The sequence below is a fragment of the Pleurodeles waltl genome, chromosome 3_1 (assembly GCF_031143425.1).
Source record: "Pleurodeles waltl isolate 20211129_DDA chromosome 3_1, aPleWal1.hap1.20221129, whole genome shotgun sequence".
NCBI classification, from domain to species: domain Eukaryota; kingdom Metazoa; phylum Chordata; class Amphibia; order Caudata; family Salamandridae; genus Pleurodeles; species Pleurodeles waltl.
This window is the reverse complement of record NC_090440.1, coordinates 1494409754-1494431496: the sequence shown is the minus strand read 5'-3', so window position 1 is coordinate 1494431496 and position 21743 is coordinate 1494409754. Positions and strand designations below refer to the sequence as shown.

The window sequence follows — 21743 nt, the reverse complement described above, 5'->3', positions numbered from 1 at the left end:
CTGCCCTGGCCCTTTTTTGAGCTACCAAGCGCCTGCTCGGTCTCACAGACACCACCAAATGGGCTGGGCCTCCCTGAGCTTTGCACATCAAGGTTGACATTTCTCGCTCGAATTGGGTACTTACTGGTTTCGCTTTTCAAGCAGACACGCTGTAGAGTTTGGTTGTACTTTTATTTACACAGATTCTGTTTTACAGTTTCCTAGGAATTAGCAAGTGGTAAACCACTGCCCTGTTTCTTTATGTGAACTCCTGCAACTTTTTTCTGCTGTAAATTTTCCAAACCATTTTTTAAATCTGAACAGCATGTTTTTTACACCTAAGATGAGTTTTACATAAAACACTTGCTTTACTTTTTGTGGTGAATGTGGGTATGTTTATGCTGCATTGAGTTTCACTGGCATGGATGGGGCTTTGCTCCACACATTGAAGCCTCTTCCTAGGCAGTGTTCACTGCCAGCTCAGTCTGCAGGGTCCGGCTCGCACAGCTGGTTAATGTGCCTGCTGCAGAGGTGTCTGCGTGAGTGGAAGGACATAGTAAGTTCTAATGGTGGCGGGGGCAGCCTTTTATCTTTCCGATGGAGGATGACTTGTGTACCCTTAACTCCTGTTTACACTAATGTATGCCATTTCATATGTAGGCACAAGTAAACAGGGCCAGGACAACTTTTGCCCTGAGGCCTTGATGACGTACCCCTTGGTATTGCTGCACACCAGCCCCCAGCAGTAGGCACCTTTCCCGTAGTGGGTGAATGGTACCCAGAGTGCAGGATGTGCCTGAGTGCCTAAGGCAGGGATTCACTGCCATCCTGCACCCATGCCCTGCTCCTCAGCCTGGCAGCCCGAGCTCTCCTGCTGTGCCAAGGTAAGTGTGGCTTCACTCCTGGGATGGAGAGTGTGTGTTTGAAGGGGTGAATTGGGGTATACCACCTGGGTTATCTGAAGCTCCCTACCCCCAAACTGTAGACTCTTGCCTGACCCTCACCTTGTTTCTCATTGGGACTGCTTCACGTATGATGCTGATTTTTGTCTGTGTGCAAAATACTGGGAAAATTGTATTTGGACAAGTACTGAACTCCCTCACCCCATTGACCCCCCACTATACCCAAACATTGAAAACTGTGCCATCATTCTTCTTAAAGGCAAGCCTGGGAGTTTTTGAAGCTAGAGGATACCTAAATTAAATTATTAAGCCAAGTATTTCTGCACAATTTTAAATACATCATGTATATTCACGCTTAATATTTCTAAAACCATAATCAAGAGATCTAGGGTGAATATTTGAGACCAAATCAAACATCTGTCATTTGTGTTCTGTTGAAAAGAAAGTTTGTAGAAGCATGTCTGATCTCTTTGAAAGAATTATATTCTTAAATCCTTTGTATTTAATGGGTTAAATTATGTGTGGGCCTCTGTGTCCATGTTTTGTTTGAATCCTTTGGATTACCCAGTTATCAAATCCAGGCAATGATCTTGGAAACTTTGTGGGAAAGTTTTCTGTTGAACGAACAGGAAAAATAGGTATTGTCCTGGTCACAAACGCCTAGGCCAAGATTTATCATGGGCTCTCATTATTCTTGTGTGACACAAGTCATAACAAGTCAATGCAAGTCCTTAAATGGTATTTACAAAGCCACTCATGGGGCTATTTGTGCTGTCTTGCGTGACTTTGTAAAGAAATAGAACAAAACCAGGGGGCTTGCACTGGGTTACATCACATTTCATAGTAGTAGGTGGTCCATGGGTGGAGTAGGGGTGTTCCTTGCATCCACTCATTGAATTTAACACAATCCCAGATTTACGGAAATTAGTAAAACTGAGATTGCACCAAAATGGTATGGCACTCAGTCTGAGGCAAAACGAGGAGAAATATCTTTATATATCCGTGCTACTTCCTATTTCTGTACATGATGCATTTTCCATCAAACATAGAGAGAGGAAGAGGCCTCTAAGCATTGTTTTTGGGCAGGAAGGTGTCCCTTCCTGCATGAAAAAAAATCTATTCAAAACAAAGAAAAGCTGAGAACCCACATTGTAAATTAAAAAGAGAATATAATCAATATGATAGTTGGAAAATGAAATGGCAAAGGATCTTCGTAGTGTGACAAATATATACAGTCTTTAATCAAAGGTTCATAGATCCATTCAAAAAACCATTTAGTGATGACAGTGTAGAGAAATATCAGTCATTAAATCATGAGGGCATCCCAAAGGTTGATGAAGGTAAATTAATAACAGAAGACCTTTTTAATATGCCAAATATATACAGTCTTTAGTCATAGGTTCATAGGTCCTTCCAAGAGCATTTAGTGATGGTAGTACAAAAAGGTCAATCATTGATTTCTTAAGGCATCCAAAAGGTTGGTGAGATTGAATCAGTAGCAGTAGCCGACACATGTTTCGCCCTCTATGGTAATTTCACCTGGGGCTTTCTCAAGGCTGTAATCAATTTAAGAATAAACAAAGCAAAGGTCACTGGTAAACCTTTTTAGACTAATTATATTAATGGTGGAAGAGTTATAAGCACGCAAGGTGACATACAAAACTAAAGCCAGCCCGTGCTGTTTTTCCTAGATTTGATGTGAAATAGGTGACGATTGAAGTTGTTCCAGAAGTAACTGTGGATACCCTAAGGAGAACCGAATGTTAGGAAGTAAAGTGGTGTGTGATGTCAATAAAAATAAATAATTTATATAGTTTCTATAATTATTGAGAAGATGTGACTGTCTCATCGTTACAGTCCAAGAGTGACTAGTGATAACTGTTAAAATAACAACACATTAAGGGGTTATAATAGTTATGTGTGCTGGCACATCTAATTTGCAGTGCAAGTTAAATCTTAATAGAGGCTTAATCATAGTTTAATTAAGGCAAATTCTTGAAAAATATGGGATAATAATTAGAAAAATCATACCAGTATGATAGTCATTTTTATACTTCACAGTAATCATTGGTCTAAATGTTAAAAAAAGAAAGTTCAAACAAACAAGTAGATATCATACAGAGATCAAAGAAAATAAATATTTTTTTCTCATAACATAATTTCAAGTGTGAGATAAACGAGAATAAATTTGTTACAGTTAACCACATCATGATTTAACAATAGTAGGAGGGCTATTAATGAAGCTGATACATAGCATGATAAATAATCCGAGATATAAAGTCTCTTTGTTTAATAATCTGTAGTTTCTCCAATTAATTGGAAAACAAGCAAAAGGTTTGACATCCGAAAAATACGTCCTACATTGCTCAAAGTTTCACTGACCCTGTGAAAGAGTAATAGAACTTACCCGAATACCAGGAAAAAGTATGATTTTTGAAGAGCCGGCAGCAATTTGCTGATTGCGCGTCTTAGTCGGATGCCATCTTGGAAGAGTTACATATCACGTTAAATTAAACCTATTCCATACCCGCTTAGTCCTACCTTTTAGTTGGCACCATCTATTTCGGGATGTGTGAGAAACAGCGGGCGCCATATTGGAACGGGCCTGAGGACCCGAAAAGTCATCAAGTCAAGAGACGACAGACGAGGAATGAGTGAAAGAAAATAAGAGAGAATATATTAAAAATCAGAGATAACGGAAATAAAAGAAAAGAAAAGAAAAAGAAAAGAAAAGGGCTCAAATAACAGGGGATAGTACCCCTAGACAGAAATAAATAACATGCAAGTAAGAAGCAAAGATGTTAAGTGAGGCATCTTTAGCCCAAGTAAAAGAAAACTAGGAAAAACTGATTGATGAAAAGTTACCAAAAATGAAAATAGAGTGAAATAGTACGATATCTCTGTATAAAGATCACATTTTGTCTGTTAGACTCATGGAAATAAAGACATGAGAGATTGGGACAAACTTTTTAGCAATATTCAAAGTTGTTACATGGTTCTGATTCATGTAGAAGGACAAATTATGAATTTTATAAGACATAGATGACAATGTAATTGAAAAAAATATAGTCAGTATTATCTAAACATCAGTCTTATTGCAACCAGAAGTGCCATTCCGAGTCTTTGTTCAAACCTCTCCGTACTGTATCATATTTGATTATGAGGCGACTTTCACTTCGGCGAAATTGAAGTTCCAGATTTCCCCCTCTAGGATGTGGTTTCAACTGTTGGAGGCCACAGAAGGTAAAAGCACGATCATTAGAATGATGTTCAAAAATATGATCCACCAGAGGAAATTTAATGTCATTTTTTTTAATATTGCGAAAATGTTATTGTATTCAAATCTTCAGAGGCCGAATCGTACTTCCAATATAGGCAAATAATGGTGTAAACAATATTAGTACTATCACAGTTGATGAAATCTCGGATCATAAATTCTTGATCATTGATCATAACAGATTTAGATTTTGAAAGACCAAGCTTGGAAATCGAGCACTCAGTGCAGCTGTAAAAGCCCTGAGGTCTTGGTAGTGTACTTTGTTTGGAAGATGAGTAACAATAGAATGAGGAACAGAGTTTATCCTTAAGATTTAGGCCTCTTCTGAAACCCATTTGGGAGTAAGATGGAAGATATTGGTTGATAGAAGGATTATTGTGCAACAAATACCAGTGTTTACGAAGAATTTTTCGAATCAGGTGATGTCCATAATGGTAGTCAGTAATGAAATGGATCACTGGATTCTTCTCAATGGTTCTAGATTTATTGAGCATAATGTTGCGGTCTGATGTAGCATATTGTTCCTTAAGTTTATTTAAGTTCGTAGTGTCATAGCTTCTATTTGACAAGCGTTGGATAATTTCAGAAGCCACATCCTCATAGTCAGCCTTGCCGCTGCAGTTCAGTCTTGCTCTCCTGAACACTCCTGCCGGAATATTGTGGATAATGTTGGATGAATGACAGCTAGAAGCATGTAAAATTGAGTTTGCTGCAGTCTTTTTTCTATGAAGACGAGTTTGTAATTGTTCATTCTTGATGTATAGAGTTATGTCTAAATACTCTATTGTTGTTCTGTAAAATTGATAGGTTATATCAATATTCCATCGGTTAGGTGTGAGAGATTCCAGAAAGAGTTGAAGTTCAGATTCTTGACCTTGCCAAATTAGTAAAATGTTGTCTATATAAGACCCCAGAAGATAATATGCTGGGAAAAATGTTCAAATTGATCATTCCAGAGACAAATTCTTTCTTTAGCTCCCATGAGTATACATGCATATGGTGGAGCAAATTTAGCTCCCATCGCTTATTCTGAAGACAGAACGAAAGCAACTCAATTATTATTTTATTGCGTTCTGTATACTGAGCCGATCTTGTGGAAAGACAACTTTTTACTGCTTCTATTCCATCTTGATGTCGAATAGAGGTGTAGAGGCTTACCACGTCTATAGTGGCTAGGATGTAATCAGATTGCCAATCAATATTTTGCAATTTTCTTAAAATGTCCTTAGTGTCTTTTATAAAGGATGGTAAGTTATGCATAAATGGTTGTAGTTCTGAATCTATGAGAGTGCCTAGATTATAGCAAATGGAATTGATTCCCGAGATGATGGGTCTGCCTATAGGGGGTTTATCACCTTTGTGTATTTTTGGGAGTATGTATAAAGTCGGGATTGTAGGGTTTTGTATGAATAGGAAGTTTCGTTCTTCAGATGCGATCATTTGTTTGGAATGCCAGAAATCTAGCAGATCTTTAAGTTTCTTTTGAATCTCACGTGTGGGATTTGAAGGAAGCTTTTTGTAATATGTTGTATCTTTGATTTGGCGGTAAATTTCATGTAGATAGTCTTCTTTATTAAGAATGACTATGTTTCCTCCCTTGTTGGCTTCTTCGATAACAACTGTGTTATTCTTTCTCAATTGATCAATTGCCATTTTTTGTTGACTCTCTCGTATATGATTAAAAAAAATCTGCCTATTGTGCAGGGACTCTTACACTATGGTGCGAGCGCCCATGTTGGTGCTAGGCAGCCTCAAGTGCACTGGCACTAAGAGAGAAATTAAGAAAGTCATGTCTGAGTACATATAGCAATCTTCAGCTCTCTCCCATTCATGCAATGCAGTGCAGCAGTTTTGTTTACTGCCCTGCGAAGTGTGGAATTTTAACAAATATGCCCCATAGCTCCTGGCTGACAATTGGCTTTTCGATGCACTGAATAAAATGTTTGCCTAAGGTTTTAATGAAAACCACAAGGAATATATGAGAATTAGCAAATACAGGGGCATATTTAAGTGCCCATAGTGCCACTGGAGCGTCACTTTTCATGACGCTCTGGTGTCACGAAGCACTGCTCCATATTTACAAGAAGGTGTAATGCCACTTTTTTGTGGCGTTACACCTCCTTGTAAATATGGACCCCTCTGATGCAGTTTTCTATGGCAGATGGGCATGCAATGGGTGTTGCAGTGGGCATTCCACTGCAACACCCATTGCTTTTGACGCTGCCTCAGATTTATGAGTTGTCGTAAACCTGAGGCAGTGCCAAAAACTAACCCTACCCCACTGGTGGTGTTAGCATGGCAAAACGAGGAGGAATGCTTTTATTCCTCCTCGTTGTTTGCTTTTTCTATGTGTGCTGCTTTCTGCAGTACACTTAGAAAAAGCAAAATGGCATGGACAATTGTTTACATGCAGAAAGGGACACCTTCCTGCACATACACAATCTTTTAAAACAATGCTTTGGAACATCTATTTGTGCTGCATTTTGCAGCACACATAGAAGTGCCACATTGCCATTACAGATTGTTTATGAGCAGGAAGGGACACCTTCCTGCACATAAACAATCTATCCCCTCAATGCAGACACTCTTGCACTATGGTGCAAGGATGCCTGCATTGGCGCTAGGAAGCTTAATTTAGCGCCAGCGCAGGGAAAAATGCAGGGGTGCGCTGTATTCCTCTAAATATGGTCCACCCCTGCATTTCAACAGTGGCATAGCGCTGTGCTGCCACTTTCGCGTAAATCCGGGCCAGAGTGCCTTATTAGAGACATTTGCACAGTCTGGTTAAGGTAAAGCTCTAAATGTGTTTTACTGTTTGATGGGTTAAGGCGCACCCAACTGGTGTATACGACGGCCTATGATGTATAGTTCTTTCTCTTCCATGACTCATATTATTAAGCAGCAGCTGGTGACTCTTCCATCATCATGTTGCAATTACTGGTGTGTTTTTCACTGATTTTGAAAGTGTTCTTGTTGCATTATTTTGTTATACCGTTGTAGTAGCTAAATTGGTAAAATTAGCGTATTTCCTCTATACTTTTATACTGCATTTATTAAACTTCTACTGTTTTCTAATCCATACTCCAGCCGTGCAGCAAAAAGTACCATCAGAAATGAGGTAATGAGACATAGTTGTTGATGTGTTGTGTTTTAGGATGTATCCTGTGCACCGTTAAATCCAGGAGCACATCCTTACCTAGTACATAATACATATATTCAAAGACAGCAAGTCAAGTTATTTCTTTCATCCTAATAAATGATACGTCATGCCATGCCTTTTTTGTTTTAGGTTCTGTAACCTGTGCTGCAGATATGTTTAGTTGTCCAGGTTCACACGCATGTGTCCCTAAGAACTGGCTTTGCGATGGAGAAAGAGATTGCCCTAATGGAAGTGATGAGCTATCTACAGCAGGCTGTGGTATGAATATTTTGTTTTGATGTTGCATACAATATCGTTCAGTGCATAATGTGCTTGTCTTAACTTAGTTTTTCACTTGTATTCGGCAGAGCAATAATTTCAGTGATAATCATATAAGATACACCCAAATATGGAAAACTGTTTACGGACTATTTTTGGAAAAATTATTTAGTACAGTTACTGTAAACCCAGAATGACGTACTTATTTCTCAATCTATTCTCTTCTAATAAAACCATGATCACTGTTGTTTCAATTTGACTTTCAGTGCACCACTTTACAATTAAGCTATTAATATTTTAGTTACCAATATGCATAGATTGTCACGCATAGACAATCACTGTGACATGAGCGACAGTTCTACAATTATTAAGAACCAGAGGCGTTATTGATTTATGACATTGCATATGTGCTTTATTGCACTGCCAGAGCACACTTGTTCTTCTTCTCTGATCATGGTTACCTCTAATTTTCGATATCTGATGTATCTAACAATAAGACATGGCCAAATGTGCCCCAATACACATAAATGTGAAAAATTTGCTTTGGAAGATCTCAGAGCAACCATAAGTGGCTGAGCACCAATTGTTCGGTCAAGCTTGGTCACTGGGTGCCCCCGTACTGCAGATCATCAAATAGGGAAAGAAGTGCCCCTTTTAGCACTTAACTGTCTGAGTAGTTAGTGCAGTCAAAGGCTGATGCAGGGAAGTCTGTAGGTTAGTATCTCAGAAGGACACATCAAATAACATGAAATAAATCTTTGTCTAGTAGGTGCCTTTTCTTTTACATATGAAAAAGTTTTTTATACACTTACAACTAAATACCACTCACAAAATCACAAATATTTACAGATTGGCAGGTGTAAACTAATTGTAATCCCCATTAAAGTTGGTCTCACAAACAAACTGGGGTGCATATCATTTACCCAAATTAAAGGTCAGAGGGTGAAAACATCCTGCTAAATCCAGAATAGATGTCATTGTTTTGAGTCATCTTGAAACATGTAATCAACAGCAGAGAGTTACCTGTAGAACAGCAGCAAACACCAATACTAAACTATACAAAGAGTCTGAGGTGCTCATTATGACTTCAGCAGTCTTTTGCAATGACTGCCGTCGAACGGGGTGCCAAAAGACCGCCAGTGTTAGTGGTCCAAAGATCGCTGCATGACGAGTTAGCTATGGATTTAAGTCCAGAAACAGGCAGAAATCCGATACCGTCAGCCTGACAGATGGTGGCTGAAAGGCAGTTCCACTGCCAGCACCGCCATGCAGCAAGGACTCTGCCCGCCATATTACGAGCAGTAATATTGCACAGCGGTTCATGCACAGCAGTGCGGCATCGACAGTGGAACCGCTGCCATCCACCCCCTCCAGGATGACCACATCAACGTGGGCTGCTGTGCGGCCCAGACAGATAGGTGGACTGACCAGAAGGGGTGTGTGTGGTAGGTGCATGTGTGTGGTGTGTGTGTATGTGTGCAAGCATGTGTGGGTGTGTTTCGGAATGGGTGTGCGTGCATGTGTATGTGACTCTATGCATGCGTGGAGGGGGCTGTGTGTGTGACTGTATGCGTGAGTGGAAGAGGGGTATGTTTGACTGTATGTGTGAGTGGAGGGGGTGTGTGTGCATGCATGCGGAGTGGTGTGTGTATGAATGCAGCGAGGGGGTGTGTGTGCGTGCAAGTGAGTCGGGTGAGCGTCTGTTTGTGTGTGAGCGTGACATGAGGTCAGGTCGGGGTGTTTGTATGTAAGTGTGCGGTCAGGTGAGGGTGTGTGTCTGCAAGTGCGTGGACATGTGGGGTTGCGTATGTTGAATGGGGATTCCTGTCACCGGGTGCGTTACCACCAGGGTTTTCGTGGCGGGGCGACCGCTTTGTAAAGCTTGGTGGCTTACTGCCTCGTGATACAGCTGGTGGTGTGAGGCATGCTGCCGACCTGGAGATGCTCTCCGCCGATCGAAAGGCTGGCATTGTTGTGGTGGTTTGGCTTCAGCCAAACCACCAAACTCGTAATGCGGCAGTCTTTATCGCCGGTACCACAGCGGTAAATCCGCCACTGCAACTGGGGCGTTGCACTTGTAATGTGGGCCTTAGTGTTGAAAAGCCAAATATGTTGGCTTGGTACTGGATAAGCTTAATGTCAAATTGGGTTTACATCCTTCAAGAATCAATGTTAACTTTCATACCCTAAACCTACTGGTTTTAGCTGAAGGCTGCAAACAGCAGTCCAGACTCAGCACCCAGCTCCACGACACACATGACTGAAGGTTGTGCATGATGGGGAGTTGGGAGCACATAGGGGGTTGTGCGCAGGGTCTGCCATGTCCTGCAGCCAAGCCCATGCTTCACATGATTTATTGCTGTCTGCAGCTGGTGGTTGTGAAGCCATGGGGGTTGGTCATGCTCGGTGGGGGTTGCTGTCTGTGGGTGGGTTGGGAACAGGGCCTTCAGCCAACCCCCTGTTGCATATGGCCAAGTACAGTGCAGTGCGTGCCTGTGTGTGGCCTACCCTAAGATAATAGGTGAACGTCCTGGTTACAGGGTGTGGTTACAGGCCAAGCCTGTGGCCAACAACTCACTGTGCACAGGCAAACCATCAAATCGAACATTTCAGTGGCATTATCGTTAGTTATGATAATACATTCTTAACTTACATTAAAGAACAAAACCTCAGAAATTCAGTTAAAACAGATTAAAGTGATATTATACCTAGGTATGGTAACAATAATCTAGCTTTTGTTCAAAAATCCCTTAAATTCACAGAAAAGAGCAAAGGTAAAAATGGTGTTATATTTAGGTGTTGTAATAACAGAAAACGAATGTTTAAATACAATTTAGAGTTCACTGACCTAATTATAACGTGAACAGCTGCCATGCACTCTTTGTTGCTTGGAATATTACATCATTCATTGTATGGTAAATTACATCACTGACAACATCACTGATGACATCTCAGATGACATTACTGATGATTACTCATTAAACTTTTACATCGTTTTAATAAAATTAAGCTACTAGAAAGAAGCTGTAGTAATTTACATTTGCACTTTGTTTACAATGGAAATAACGTAAATGAAGGAGCAATCTCTAGTTCTGCATGACAAAAGTTACATGGGGTATGGTTTATATACCACTACAGTTACAGGTGCAACGATTCTTAAACCTTAAGGTACACCATGAACACATGACTTGCAGACTACATGTAAAAGTATATTGTGGATTGAACACAAATGGAATTTTCAAAAAATGAATGAGATAAGCAGAACTGTCAGTTAACAAATTATATTTTTCACCTGCAGATGTTTCAGCACATGTCCATGTTAAATTCCTGTAATACACTGGTGTAGACAGATGGAACATGGTCTAGAGATTGATAAGCTGTGGAAATCTATTTACAAAACTTCTCTGATAATTTTAAAGTTTACCAAAGTCTTAAATAAAGTACAATGTATAGTTGACACGCTTACGGCTGGTGTAACTTACAGTGTGATTGTAAACTTGGCTTTAACATTGTATGCATTTCTGCTCTTCTCAGTAATTTGTACAGTATTTTACTAAACTACAAAGAGTCCTTCACACAAAGTAACTGAAGGTGCTTTCTCTATGACTAATGCTTATCTGTCCATCTGTTGATTCCAAAAATGTGACTCGTATAGAAATCTTTGTGAGTGTAATCCCTTTAAGGTGAATACAGAACAAATATTGTTTTATATATTGTAAAAGGTTTAAAAGATTGGTGATGCTAATGCACTGTACAGGGGTGTTTTGTTTATCTGATGGGTGAATACCAATAAACTGTGGTGTGTAAGTTCATAGATGAGGGTTGTTTCCCAATTATTCCTGTATTGGTGATAGAAAATTAAGTACAGGTGTACCTTGTTGAATTATTTCCTGTCCACAATGACTAGAGCATACTGTAACTATTATTGGATGATGGCATGAGTGATGTCATCAGTCGATGTCAATACATTTTTCCCACGAGATGGCTTTTGAAATGTGATTTAACATGTCATGAGTGATGTAATAAGTAAGGTAATACGCTGTGCAAGAGGCAGGAACAATTTATACTTAGTTCACTGAACTATAACTTGTGAATATCAGTGTTTTTTTGCTTTTTAAACATGTTAATATCTGATTTCAAGACAAGACATAACTATAAACCCTTAAATATTTGGTTATGTCAGTCAATTTTTGGAATTTTCATTGTAAGATAATACCTTATTTACTCAACTAATTATGTAACGTTAAACTTTGTTTTTTCAATGTGTTTATGTGATATTTGATCCTATTCTAAATGTAGGATGTTTAATATGTTCTTCGGGTGGCCAAGCCCACTGTACTTTACATATGGCCATGTGCAGTGGGGATTGGGCATAAGGCCTAGCCTCTTCCGAGACCTTTTGCCATCCAATTGCAAGTATCCAATCGGCCACTCTCAGCACAGAACCTCTAGTTATGTGCAGAAGGTATTGGAAGCAGAGTTTTGCCTAATGAGAATATGATTGTTTGTTGTTCAAATGTGTTTTTTAAACCCTTTTTTTAATTTGAATTTTTTTCAAACTGTTAACTAGTGTCTTTAACTTGTTTATGTAACATATTTGGTATAGCTCCTTATGTTTTCTTCTGAGGTGGTCTTCCATGACTTTGGCAAAAAATATTTTGTCAGTTTCGCAGATGCCACAGTTTTCGAGCTATGTTTACGATATGTAGCTAAATTCTGCATACTGTTGTCATTATCTGCCTGGTGTGGGAGTTCTACTAAAGGAGGTGCAGTTTATTTGGCCTCTGCTCCTGGTGTTCTTTCACACTTGAGCTGATAGTGGCATGGAAAGCCCACAGGTGCTTCCACATTTTGTTTGATCCTCTGGGGTATTGGTCATATTTGCCTCTACTCAGCACCTGTTTGCACGAGGTGCATGTAACTTGCTGTGCATTTTTCAAATTATTTTGCCCATCTGATATCAAAAGGAACTACCACATCCCTGATTCCTTTTCTGACCTAGCTGGTTTTGCTGCTTTAGATGTTGAAGAGAGCAAAACTAGGGGCAGATTTATGAAAAGTGGTGCTGCACCGAGTGCAGCATCACTCTCCCTGCGACCCTTAGCACCCTCTACCACCACCATGTGTGCGCTGTATTTAACATACGGTGCACCATGTGACAGGGTAGGGGGCAATAATGTCATTTCTCATGATGCTATTGATGGATTCTGCAGGAGTGGCGCCAAAATATTGACGCTACTCCTGCAGAGTACATAGGGCCCATTCTAAAGAATGGAAGCCCCCTTTTAAAGCCTGCTCTTAAGCAGGTGTTAAAAGTGCCATAAAAAATGGTGCAAGGAAATCTCATAGATTTCCTTACGCCATTTTTCTAGCTCCCCTAACGGGGGAACGCCCCCTTTGCATACATTATGCCTGTCACAGGCATAATGTAGGGCAAAGTGTTACAAAGTGGCACAATGAATGCATTGCGCCACCCTGTAAATACGGCACAGGGATTTTTACCTCGTTGGGCCACATTAACGTACAAAATAATTACATTGATGTGGCGTGAGGTGGCACTATATCATTACAAATTTGCCCCTTAGTTTGAAATCTTGCGTTGAACCAGCTGTAGATGGGGCAGTGTATAGTGTGTTTGGTGTCTGTTACTATGACATTTTGTCAGATGCGACAATGCACTGTGATTGTCTGGACAGTAGTGTGGCTCTGCAAACTAACAGTAGACTGATAGTATTATGATAAATCATTTAGTTTTTTTTCATAAAGGCTGTTATCTTACTTTTTGAGCAGTGTACCCTGAATGGCTAATCAGATGGCTGTTTTTATTATTTATTTTGTATGTGCCCCTGCCATCATTGTACTACAGCCATACCCTAACAGCTGATAATAAAGTGCTTTTACTTCCCTGTCTGGGTCCTCGTTGTACATTGTCACCTGGGAATCTAAAAAAAGGGTTACTTAACTATGAAGGGGTCATTTTACTTTAAGGTTGAGGCTAGGGTTTCCTAACTGTCCCAAAGCACTAGGATAGTTTTTATGAACATTTCTGCCTTTTTCCGTGTTGTAGTACTGCAGTACTTGAATATATTGCTGCAGTACTAACAAGTTACAGTAAGACCACATGTGATTGTTTGATATGACTACACTGATACATTTTGAAGAAGATTCCACACTATCACTCACATTATGGATTTGCACTTGAGCATAACCACATCTTGTGTATAGTCCTGCTTCTCTTTTTGCTATATTTCTATTTTTTTGAGATTTACATCTCTAAAAAGAAAACCAATGGTATCTGAAAAAGACCATAAAATATCTGAAGACCATCAGGATGAGGAGGAGCAACCTCGGGACCTCTCTGAAGTTCATCGCTTGGCGATTCTTTTCTACTCCAACTGTAGAAAAGAAGTATTCTACAAAATGATGGCATATAATCCCTGCCAGAAGGAGTTCAGCAGGGGTTGATTTTTTTTTATAAATGATGAAGCAGCTCCATTCAACATAGCAGGCACCTGAATGATGCAGAGACAAGATGGTAAGGTGATGAAAGGGGATCAACATTTTTTGCTTCACTCCTGACTCTGCAAACTGGTGACTGGTGAAAATATCAGATTGTACTGCACTATGTTCTATAAAATTATTTCTGTAGGGGAGTAGAGTGGTGCGGGTCATGATAAGTCAGTGGCCGCACATCAAGCGGACTGCAAGACTTCTGGACCCAAGTGCTTTGATTCCTTGTTTTTCTCTCTATTTTTTGCGTAACCTTCAAAAAAGAATTAAAAAGTAGCAATCAAATGTTTTAAAAATCTAAATAAATGCTCTTATTAGAACCACCATTCACAGTTAAAAAAGATATTGGGCCAGATTTACAAAGCCCTAGCACCACCAGAGCATCACTTTTTGTGACACGCAGGTGGCACGGTGCAGTGCGCCACATTTACAAGGTGGCGCTATGCCAGTTTTTGTGGCTCAACGCACCTTGTAAATATGGGCCTCTCCAACAGTTTTTCGCGTCAGAGGGGCCTGCAATGGGTGTTGCTGTGGGCGTTCCACCATAAAAACCCATTGCTTTTGACGCTGACCCAGATTTAAAAGAAAGCGTCAATCTGAGGCAGCGCCAAAAGCTAATTCCACCCAAGGAAATACTTTTATTTCTCCTAGTTTTTCCTTTCTCTGTGCTTTCTGCATTTTGCAACACACATTGAAAGACCAAATGCCTTATTGATTGTTTATGTGCAGGAAGGGACACCTTCCTATACATAAACAATCTCTCCCTGCTACGCAGGCACCCTTGCACTAAGCTGCAAGGGTGCCTGTGGTGCTGCTAGGCAGCTAATTTTAGCTCCAGTGCTAGAGAAAAGATAGGAGTGTGCCGTATTGTAATAAATATGGCACATCTCTGCATTTCTGAAGTGATGCAGCAGAACGCTGCCAAATTTGGTGCATTGTTTCGTTGCACCACTTTTTAGTAAATGAGGTCTTAGATACTTTGGCTTGGGATCATTACTGAGCCAAAAGAAAAACATAACAGGCCATAAAACAGTAGTAACATTGATGGTGTAAGAACTCTGAAAACAGTGCTTAGTGATTGACTTGATTTCATTTCAACATAGAAAAAACATTTGCAATGCACTAGGGTCTTGCATTTCTCCAAGTTACAGCTATTAGCAGTTGTAAACTCCAAACAAGATTTTTCTTTCCACATTGAAAGAAAAAACAGCGCAATCATGCTGCTACAGTTCACTCGTAATGAAACCTGTCGACAGAAGTCCAATTATCTACATACAAAAGTGCAATTAACTATGTAACAAGGTCGATGTTATGCAAAGCGCTCGACTTCTGCCAAGTGAGATCGCGCTGTGAACAAAGGATACAAAGTAGTCCACAAACTGGACGGGAAACAGCGAGCCTCTCATGTTTTCAGTACTTGGTCGCTGCTCTCAAGGAGGGCTAACCACCAGAAAAGGCATGACGTATGCGTGCCTTCAACTAATGAAAGCAAGCAGATTTCAACAGGCAAGCCCACGAAGCAATGAAAGACAACTGACGTGACGTGAACAGGGCTCCGAGCCCTTTCCTAACTCCTAAAGCGTCTTGCAAGCGAAACGCATGCGCATGTGCATGCGACGCAGGCTTGGACCTAAAAAAGAATACTGAGCCTAGAAAAGAAAACAACAGTTCATAACGGGAACTCTATTGTGTATTTTGTATCATTTTCACAAAGTCCATTCTCTTATCTCATTCATCAATCCAATTATGGCCCTAGGTCACTTCTGGTTTATTTATATAAGCTAAATTGTATTTGCTAATGGTTTGTGCTGAATATACTCTTCTGTTTTCGTTCATTAACTCTCCTAATTGTTTCTAAGTTGTTCAACCTTGTTTCTCTTTTCATCATTAAATAGAAAGAACATCTTTCTGTAATTTATATAATTATATAGGCTTTTCATAACCTTTTTGTCTCTCCTAAAGGCTTTTGTTATGTTACCACAGCTCACTCTTCTTTTCTATTGCCTTTCACACATCTCTTCCTTGAGCCTCTTTTCTTCACTCTAAACCAGTCCTTTCAAACATAGTCATTCTAATATAATTATTTCTGCTTTTATACTCAACGTTCATTTCTATGCTGATGAATCTAGATATTCCGAAATCGACCATGGATTTCCTCATAACATCTGAAGTAAGCTAATATAATTCGAGATGATTTTTTCCATCCACAATAATGTACCATGTCCTACCGAACTCTTCCCGGCTATTCATTTTTGTTTCGGTCTTTGGCTCATTCTCTAGGTCCCATTATCAAATCATTTAGGAAATGCTCTGAGCAAATGTCTGCTGTTGCTAAGTTCTGGAGCTTTCAACCCCTCTTTTTTCATTAGCCTAAAACTATTACTTCACAGACAACTTTAAAACTGCTTCTTTGAATGGTTTTTCCTACATATCTAACTCGTAGTCTCTTTATGTGTATTTCTTAAAATACATAATTACGGCGCTTACATCTGTATAATTTTCACTTTTTATGTTCTTCGGATATATGTCACTGCCTACTTTAATATTTTTTCCCTTTATGTCTAATTTCCAATTTAGGAGCATATTTATGGTAAAGTGGCACGTCATTCTCTATTCACCACTTTTCTTATGCTCCATTGCGTCCCCCTAACAACACCATGTTTGTGTCGTATTTACCATATGGCGCACCATGACGGTCTTGTCAACATCAGCATCCTGATTTATGGCACTGATGTGGTGCTTTGCTGGAATGCAGCAAAGCACAGGGAGGCCCATTGAAAACAATGGGAGCGTCCTTTTAATGCCTGCCTTAGGTAGGCGTTGATAATGATGCTAAAAATGGAGCAATGACAGCTTTTACATTTCACTGTGCCATTTTTTCGGGACTCCCAGCACCAGAAAGCCCCCCTTGCATACATTATGCCTGCGTAGGCATAATGTGATGCAAGGGGTAACAAAGTGGCGCAGTGCAACGAAATTGAAATCCAGAATGCTGGTTCCATCAGAAGCCAGTGGATGTTGCTAAGGCTGGTTTAATGCAGTCACATTTCTTCCAATCAAGGGCGAATCTTGCCACTTGATTTTCATGCACTACCAACTGCTTCTTAGTAAGGCCTGGGTAGATTCATCTGTGATGAGGACTTCTTTGACTGATTATAGCCGATGTAAGAAATTAGGTTAATAGTTGAGAGGGGTGGAATCCCCACTCATACTAAAAGCAATCCTTGTCAGGGTGACACAAAATGTCACTAAATTAATTTGTACTTAACCCTCAGGTAGCTCTGCACAAAGCAGTCAGGCGTCACTCAAAGAATGTATAAAGCATTTATGCAGCACTCAAACAAGTGCATTTTAACAAATAAATTCACACCTAAACAAGAAAAGTCTAATTAATAGGACTGGAGATATCAGTAGCTGAAAATTGAGACATGATTTACAAAGCACCACTTGTCGCCATCTGGTTGCACTGGACACATGGAAAGTCCCAAGTTCTGGCGGACCACCAAAGAGTTACCTTCTCAAGTCTGCGTGGAGAGTAATGTTCAAATTGGCTGGGACCGTGAGGGTTACAATGTTGGTGCCAGGAGCAGCTTGCGCGAGGCAGATGTCTCTGCAGAGGCACAATGAGGTGGTCATCACTGGATATTGGCCTTGGTTGTCAACACAGGCAGTCTCTGTCAGAGGGAGGAGCAGTTCTCACTCGAACATCACATCAGCTGTCATTGAGGACAGTTGCTTTGGGCATGAAGAGAAGGTCCTGCAGTAGCTTTAAATTGGTGGTCATCGTGGGCAGTAGGTTCTTGTCCCAAAGAGGTCAGTTTCTTGTTCTGAAGAGCCCAAAACATCTGGAAGATGACCTTTTCTTCAGAAGAAGTACCCTCAGATACCTCATGAGGCTCAGGACTCACCCCAATAGTGGCCAACAGCAGGTCCCAGGCAGGCCCAGACAGATCCACTTTGTGCTGGTCAGCTGGGCAGTTGCTGGAAGGCCTCTGGAAGATTGTTGTGTCCTTGTAGCTCAGTCAGGACAGCCAACTGACCCTAGGAGTCACTTCTAGGGAGTCTGGGTTCAAGGCATGCAGGGCCAATCACCCCTCTTCAGAAAGAAGGGAATTCCTTTGTCTAAATCGTCCACAGGTTTAGGAGTGTTTTGATGGGAGGTTCTGAAGGTTCCACTTTTATCCCCAGAGCCAGTCTGTGGGTGAGAGATCCCCCCATTGTCTATGCATTCCCCTTTCCTGGGTTTGGTTCCAGACTTTCTAGGGTAACAAAGAACAGGCATGCCTGGGAGTGAGTTGCATTTGTTTTTGACAGAACAGGCAGCCCTTAGAAGTCAGGAAAGGGGCAGGCAATCCCTGAGGGTACACCTTGAAGCTCAGAATGGCTGTGTGCAACCTCCCCAGAACAACCTGCTCAGTACAGCAGCAAACTGTCCCACATCCAATGCTCTTTTTCTTCCATGTATGGAAGAAATACAGAAAGCCCCCCCCTGAAGAGCCATTCACATTCATGTGAGTCTGTACATTGGCAGAAAAGCTTATGTGTTTTAGGTAGAAAAAAGCCAGCTGTATACATTTACCTTTTCAGAATAGTAACTAAAAATCCAACTTTACTATCAAAGAGCATTTTAAATTACAATTCATTTGAATGTAAACATCATATCTGTGCTGGTCCCAGCCTGACCGTTATCATTTACTAAATGGAATAAGGTAACCCCTATTAGTGTATGGGAGACAGCCTTACAGCAGTAGAAAACAGCTGTAGGTGTTTTTCAATGCTGAGACATGTAGGCCAGGGTGACCTATAAATATTAAAAAGTCAGGTTTGAGCATAGCAAAAGGTTTATTATGCCAGGTCGACATTGCAGTAAAAAAATGCACTACAGCCTGCAGTGGCAGGGCTGAGATATGCTATGAAAGGCTACATTAGTGGAAGGCACAATGCGTGCTGCAGCCCACAGGTAGCATTTAATTTACAGGTCCTGGGTACATGTCATACTATAATCTAGGGACTTACAAATTAAACAAATATACTAATTAGGTGTAGGTCATTTTTCTTGATGAATCTCTTTCTTGATTTCTAACATTTTGCTAAAACAGATATATGTAACAATAGGGGACGGCTGCAGGCATTGTGAAAAAAATAAACATACATTCATAACTCAGCTAACTTTCATAATACCTCTGAAGAAAGGGGATGGTGGGAAAAGGAAGACATGCTAAGTTTCATCAGGTGCTGTCTCTGTAAGCCAGGGACCCCACACCTTTTAATGTTTGGTGGTGCAACTCTCCATTTATTGATCTCTTTATCCATCTGACAACGAAAGCCCATTCCATCCTCCCATATGGCCATCCCAAGTAAGTCCGGGGAGCCCCAGTTTATGTTGAGGTCGCTCCTCACTATTAAGTATCCCATCTCCTCCAGGAGGCATTGGTGCCTGGTGTTTGCCTAACCTGTGGCTATCCTCAGGAGTGTCACATTAGAGACTAGAATTCCTGTTATTTTAAGAATCCTGTGATCCTGTTATGCACTGCATTCCAGTATTTGAAGATGCTCGAACGAGACCACATAAGGTAAAAGAAAGTTCCCTCTGGGTTTGCACAGTGCCAACAGCACAGCGATTCGGCCCTCCCCATCTTACAAAAGTGCTCCAGACTATAATATGTGTGATAGAAGTATTTGAACTGAATCAATCAGAGGGTACCTGGAATGGCCATAAGCCTGGAGGTCATATTGGCTTCTCGCCAATCATCATCATTCAGTTCTCCAATATCCTCCACCCACTTCTCACAAAGCCAGTTAAAAGGGTCTAGGGTGTTAAGTAGTAAGGAACTTAAAAGTCGTGATGTACCTATGCAGCCCAAATGGTGCCAGGGCTAGCTTTGCCTCTAGGGGATTAATGTATGGGACCGCTCTTAGGAGTTCGCTATGTGCATTAAAGCATGTCAGACCTGGAAGTATCTGTAGAATTGTGATGAGTATAACCCAATTTCTGCCTTCAGATGATCAAAGAAAACAATGTGTTCATGTTGCCACAGGCCTCCTAGTGCAGAGATACCTATAAGGTTTCACCTGTGGAAACCCTTCAATCTTGAGATCTGTTTCAGCCAGATCATATTCCACAATGGGTTGAAAGTGAATGGTTAGCTAAGTGTTGGAAACAGCTCTTTCTGCAGGGTCACTCCCAAACATTTTGCCTCCCTCCTCCTGGTTTTCTGACCTTGTTTTTGTTGGCTTCAGGGCCCTGTGTAGTTTCCTCCTACTAACCAGTGCTACAATTCTTGTGCTCTCTCCTTAAAGCATAGTAACATTGGTGTATCCACAATAGGCACATTTAATTTATTTGTATGTCCCTAGTAAAGTACACTATATGGCGCCAAGGCCTGATAATTAAATTCTACCAGTGGGCCTACAGCACTGATTCTATGCCTCACTACAGTCACCAAGTACACATGCCTCAGGCCTGCCACTGCAGAGCCTGTGTGTGCAGTTTTAAACTGCCATTTCGACCTGGCAAGTGTACCCACTTGCCAGACCCAGACCTTCCTTTTTATTACTTATAGGCCACCCCTAAGGTAGGCACTGGAAGCCCCAAGGGCAGGGTGTAGTATATTTAAAAAACTGGACATGTACTTTTAAGTTTAATATGTCCTGGCAGTGGAAAACCAATACATTTGTTAGTAAAAAATTTGTACTTGTATAGCGCACTACTCACCCGTTAGGGTCTCAAGGCGCTGTATGCATGCCGCTGTGGAACCCCTCCTGGCTTTTCCCTGTGAGGTGCCCACTCCTGGGCAACCTCCAAGGTGACGCCAGGCATCCCAGCGCTGTTGGGGCCGCTGTGGAGATTAAGCAAGCTATTGCCCAGAGTTACACCCATGAATTAGATTAGGCACCGATGCGAGAATGATCAGGTCCAAGGAAATTGAGCCCAAAACCAGCCGAGGCGGGAATTGAACCCTGGTCCCGGACTAGATTTCTGCATCAGGGTCTGCTGCTCTAACCATTGAGCCACACTTAGTCACTACTGCAAGGCTGTATCTCCCATAGGTTAACATTAGGTTACCTTAAAGCAGCCTTTTAGTGTAACTTGCAATTGGGAAAATATGTATAGCCAGAGTGTGGTGTCTCTGGACTCACAATTTACAATGGCAACTTATGGCGCAGGTGGATTTTAAATTGTAAGTCTGAAATTGTCACTTTTAGCTCTGCCTGTCTCTGAATACATGTTTGAGGTTGGTGACAGTTGGGCTTTGTGCATTCCCTCTAGACATTCACACATAATGGGAGCTTAGGTGTGACTTAATGGGCCTTAATGGGCCATTAACTGGCTTGATGGTAGGCAGAGCTTAGCCCTGCCTCACACTTGAACAGGGCTGATCCTCTCCCTACACAAAGAGCTGTATTCTCCCTGTAGTATGTCTGGAGCCATGGAAGGAAGGGCAGGGACCGTATGATCTTCAAAGGCCTCTTTGAAGTCTTCCCCACTTCAAAGTCACATTTGGGTATAAGTACTGGACCCCACACCCCACTAAATAAGAACTCTACTGGAATAAAGGACACTCTGCCAAGAAGAAGGACTACCAAGCTGCCAGGAGGGACTGCCACTCTGCAACTGCATTGCCTTGTTGGCCTACGTCTTGCTGTGTGCTGTGCT

The 21743-nt window shown here is 41.1% G+C and overlaps 1 protein-coding gene across 1 annotated transcript in view; it reads left to right on the top strand.

The window, feature by feature from the left end:
* The window catches only part of LRP1B (LDL receptor related protein 1B), a 4500992-nt gene that overhangs the window by 3653768 nt on the left and 825481 nt on the right, over positions 1-21743 (top strand). Inside the window, exon 52 of the mRNA XM_069225083.1 lies at positions 7448-7576. Within this exon, the coding sequence (XP_069081184.1) occupies positions 7448-7576 (129 nt within the window). The remainder of the gene's footprint in view (positions 1-7447; positions 7577-21743) is intronic.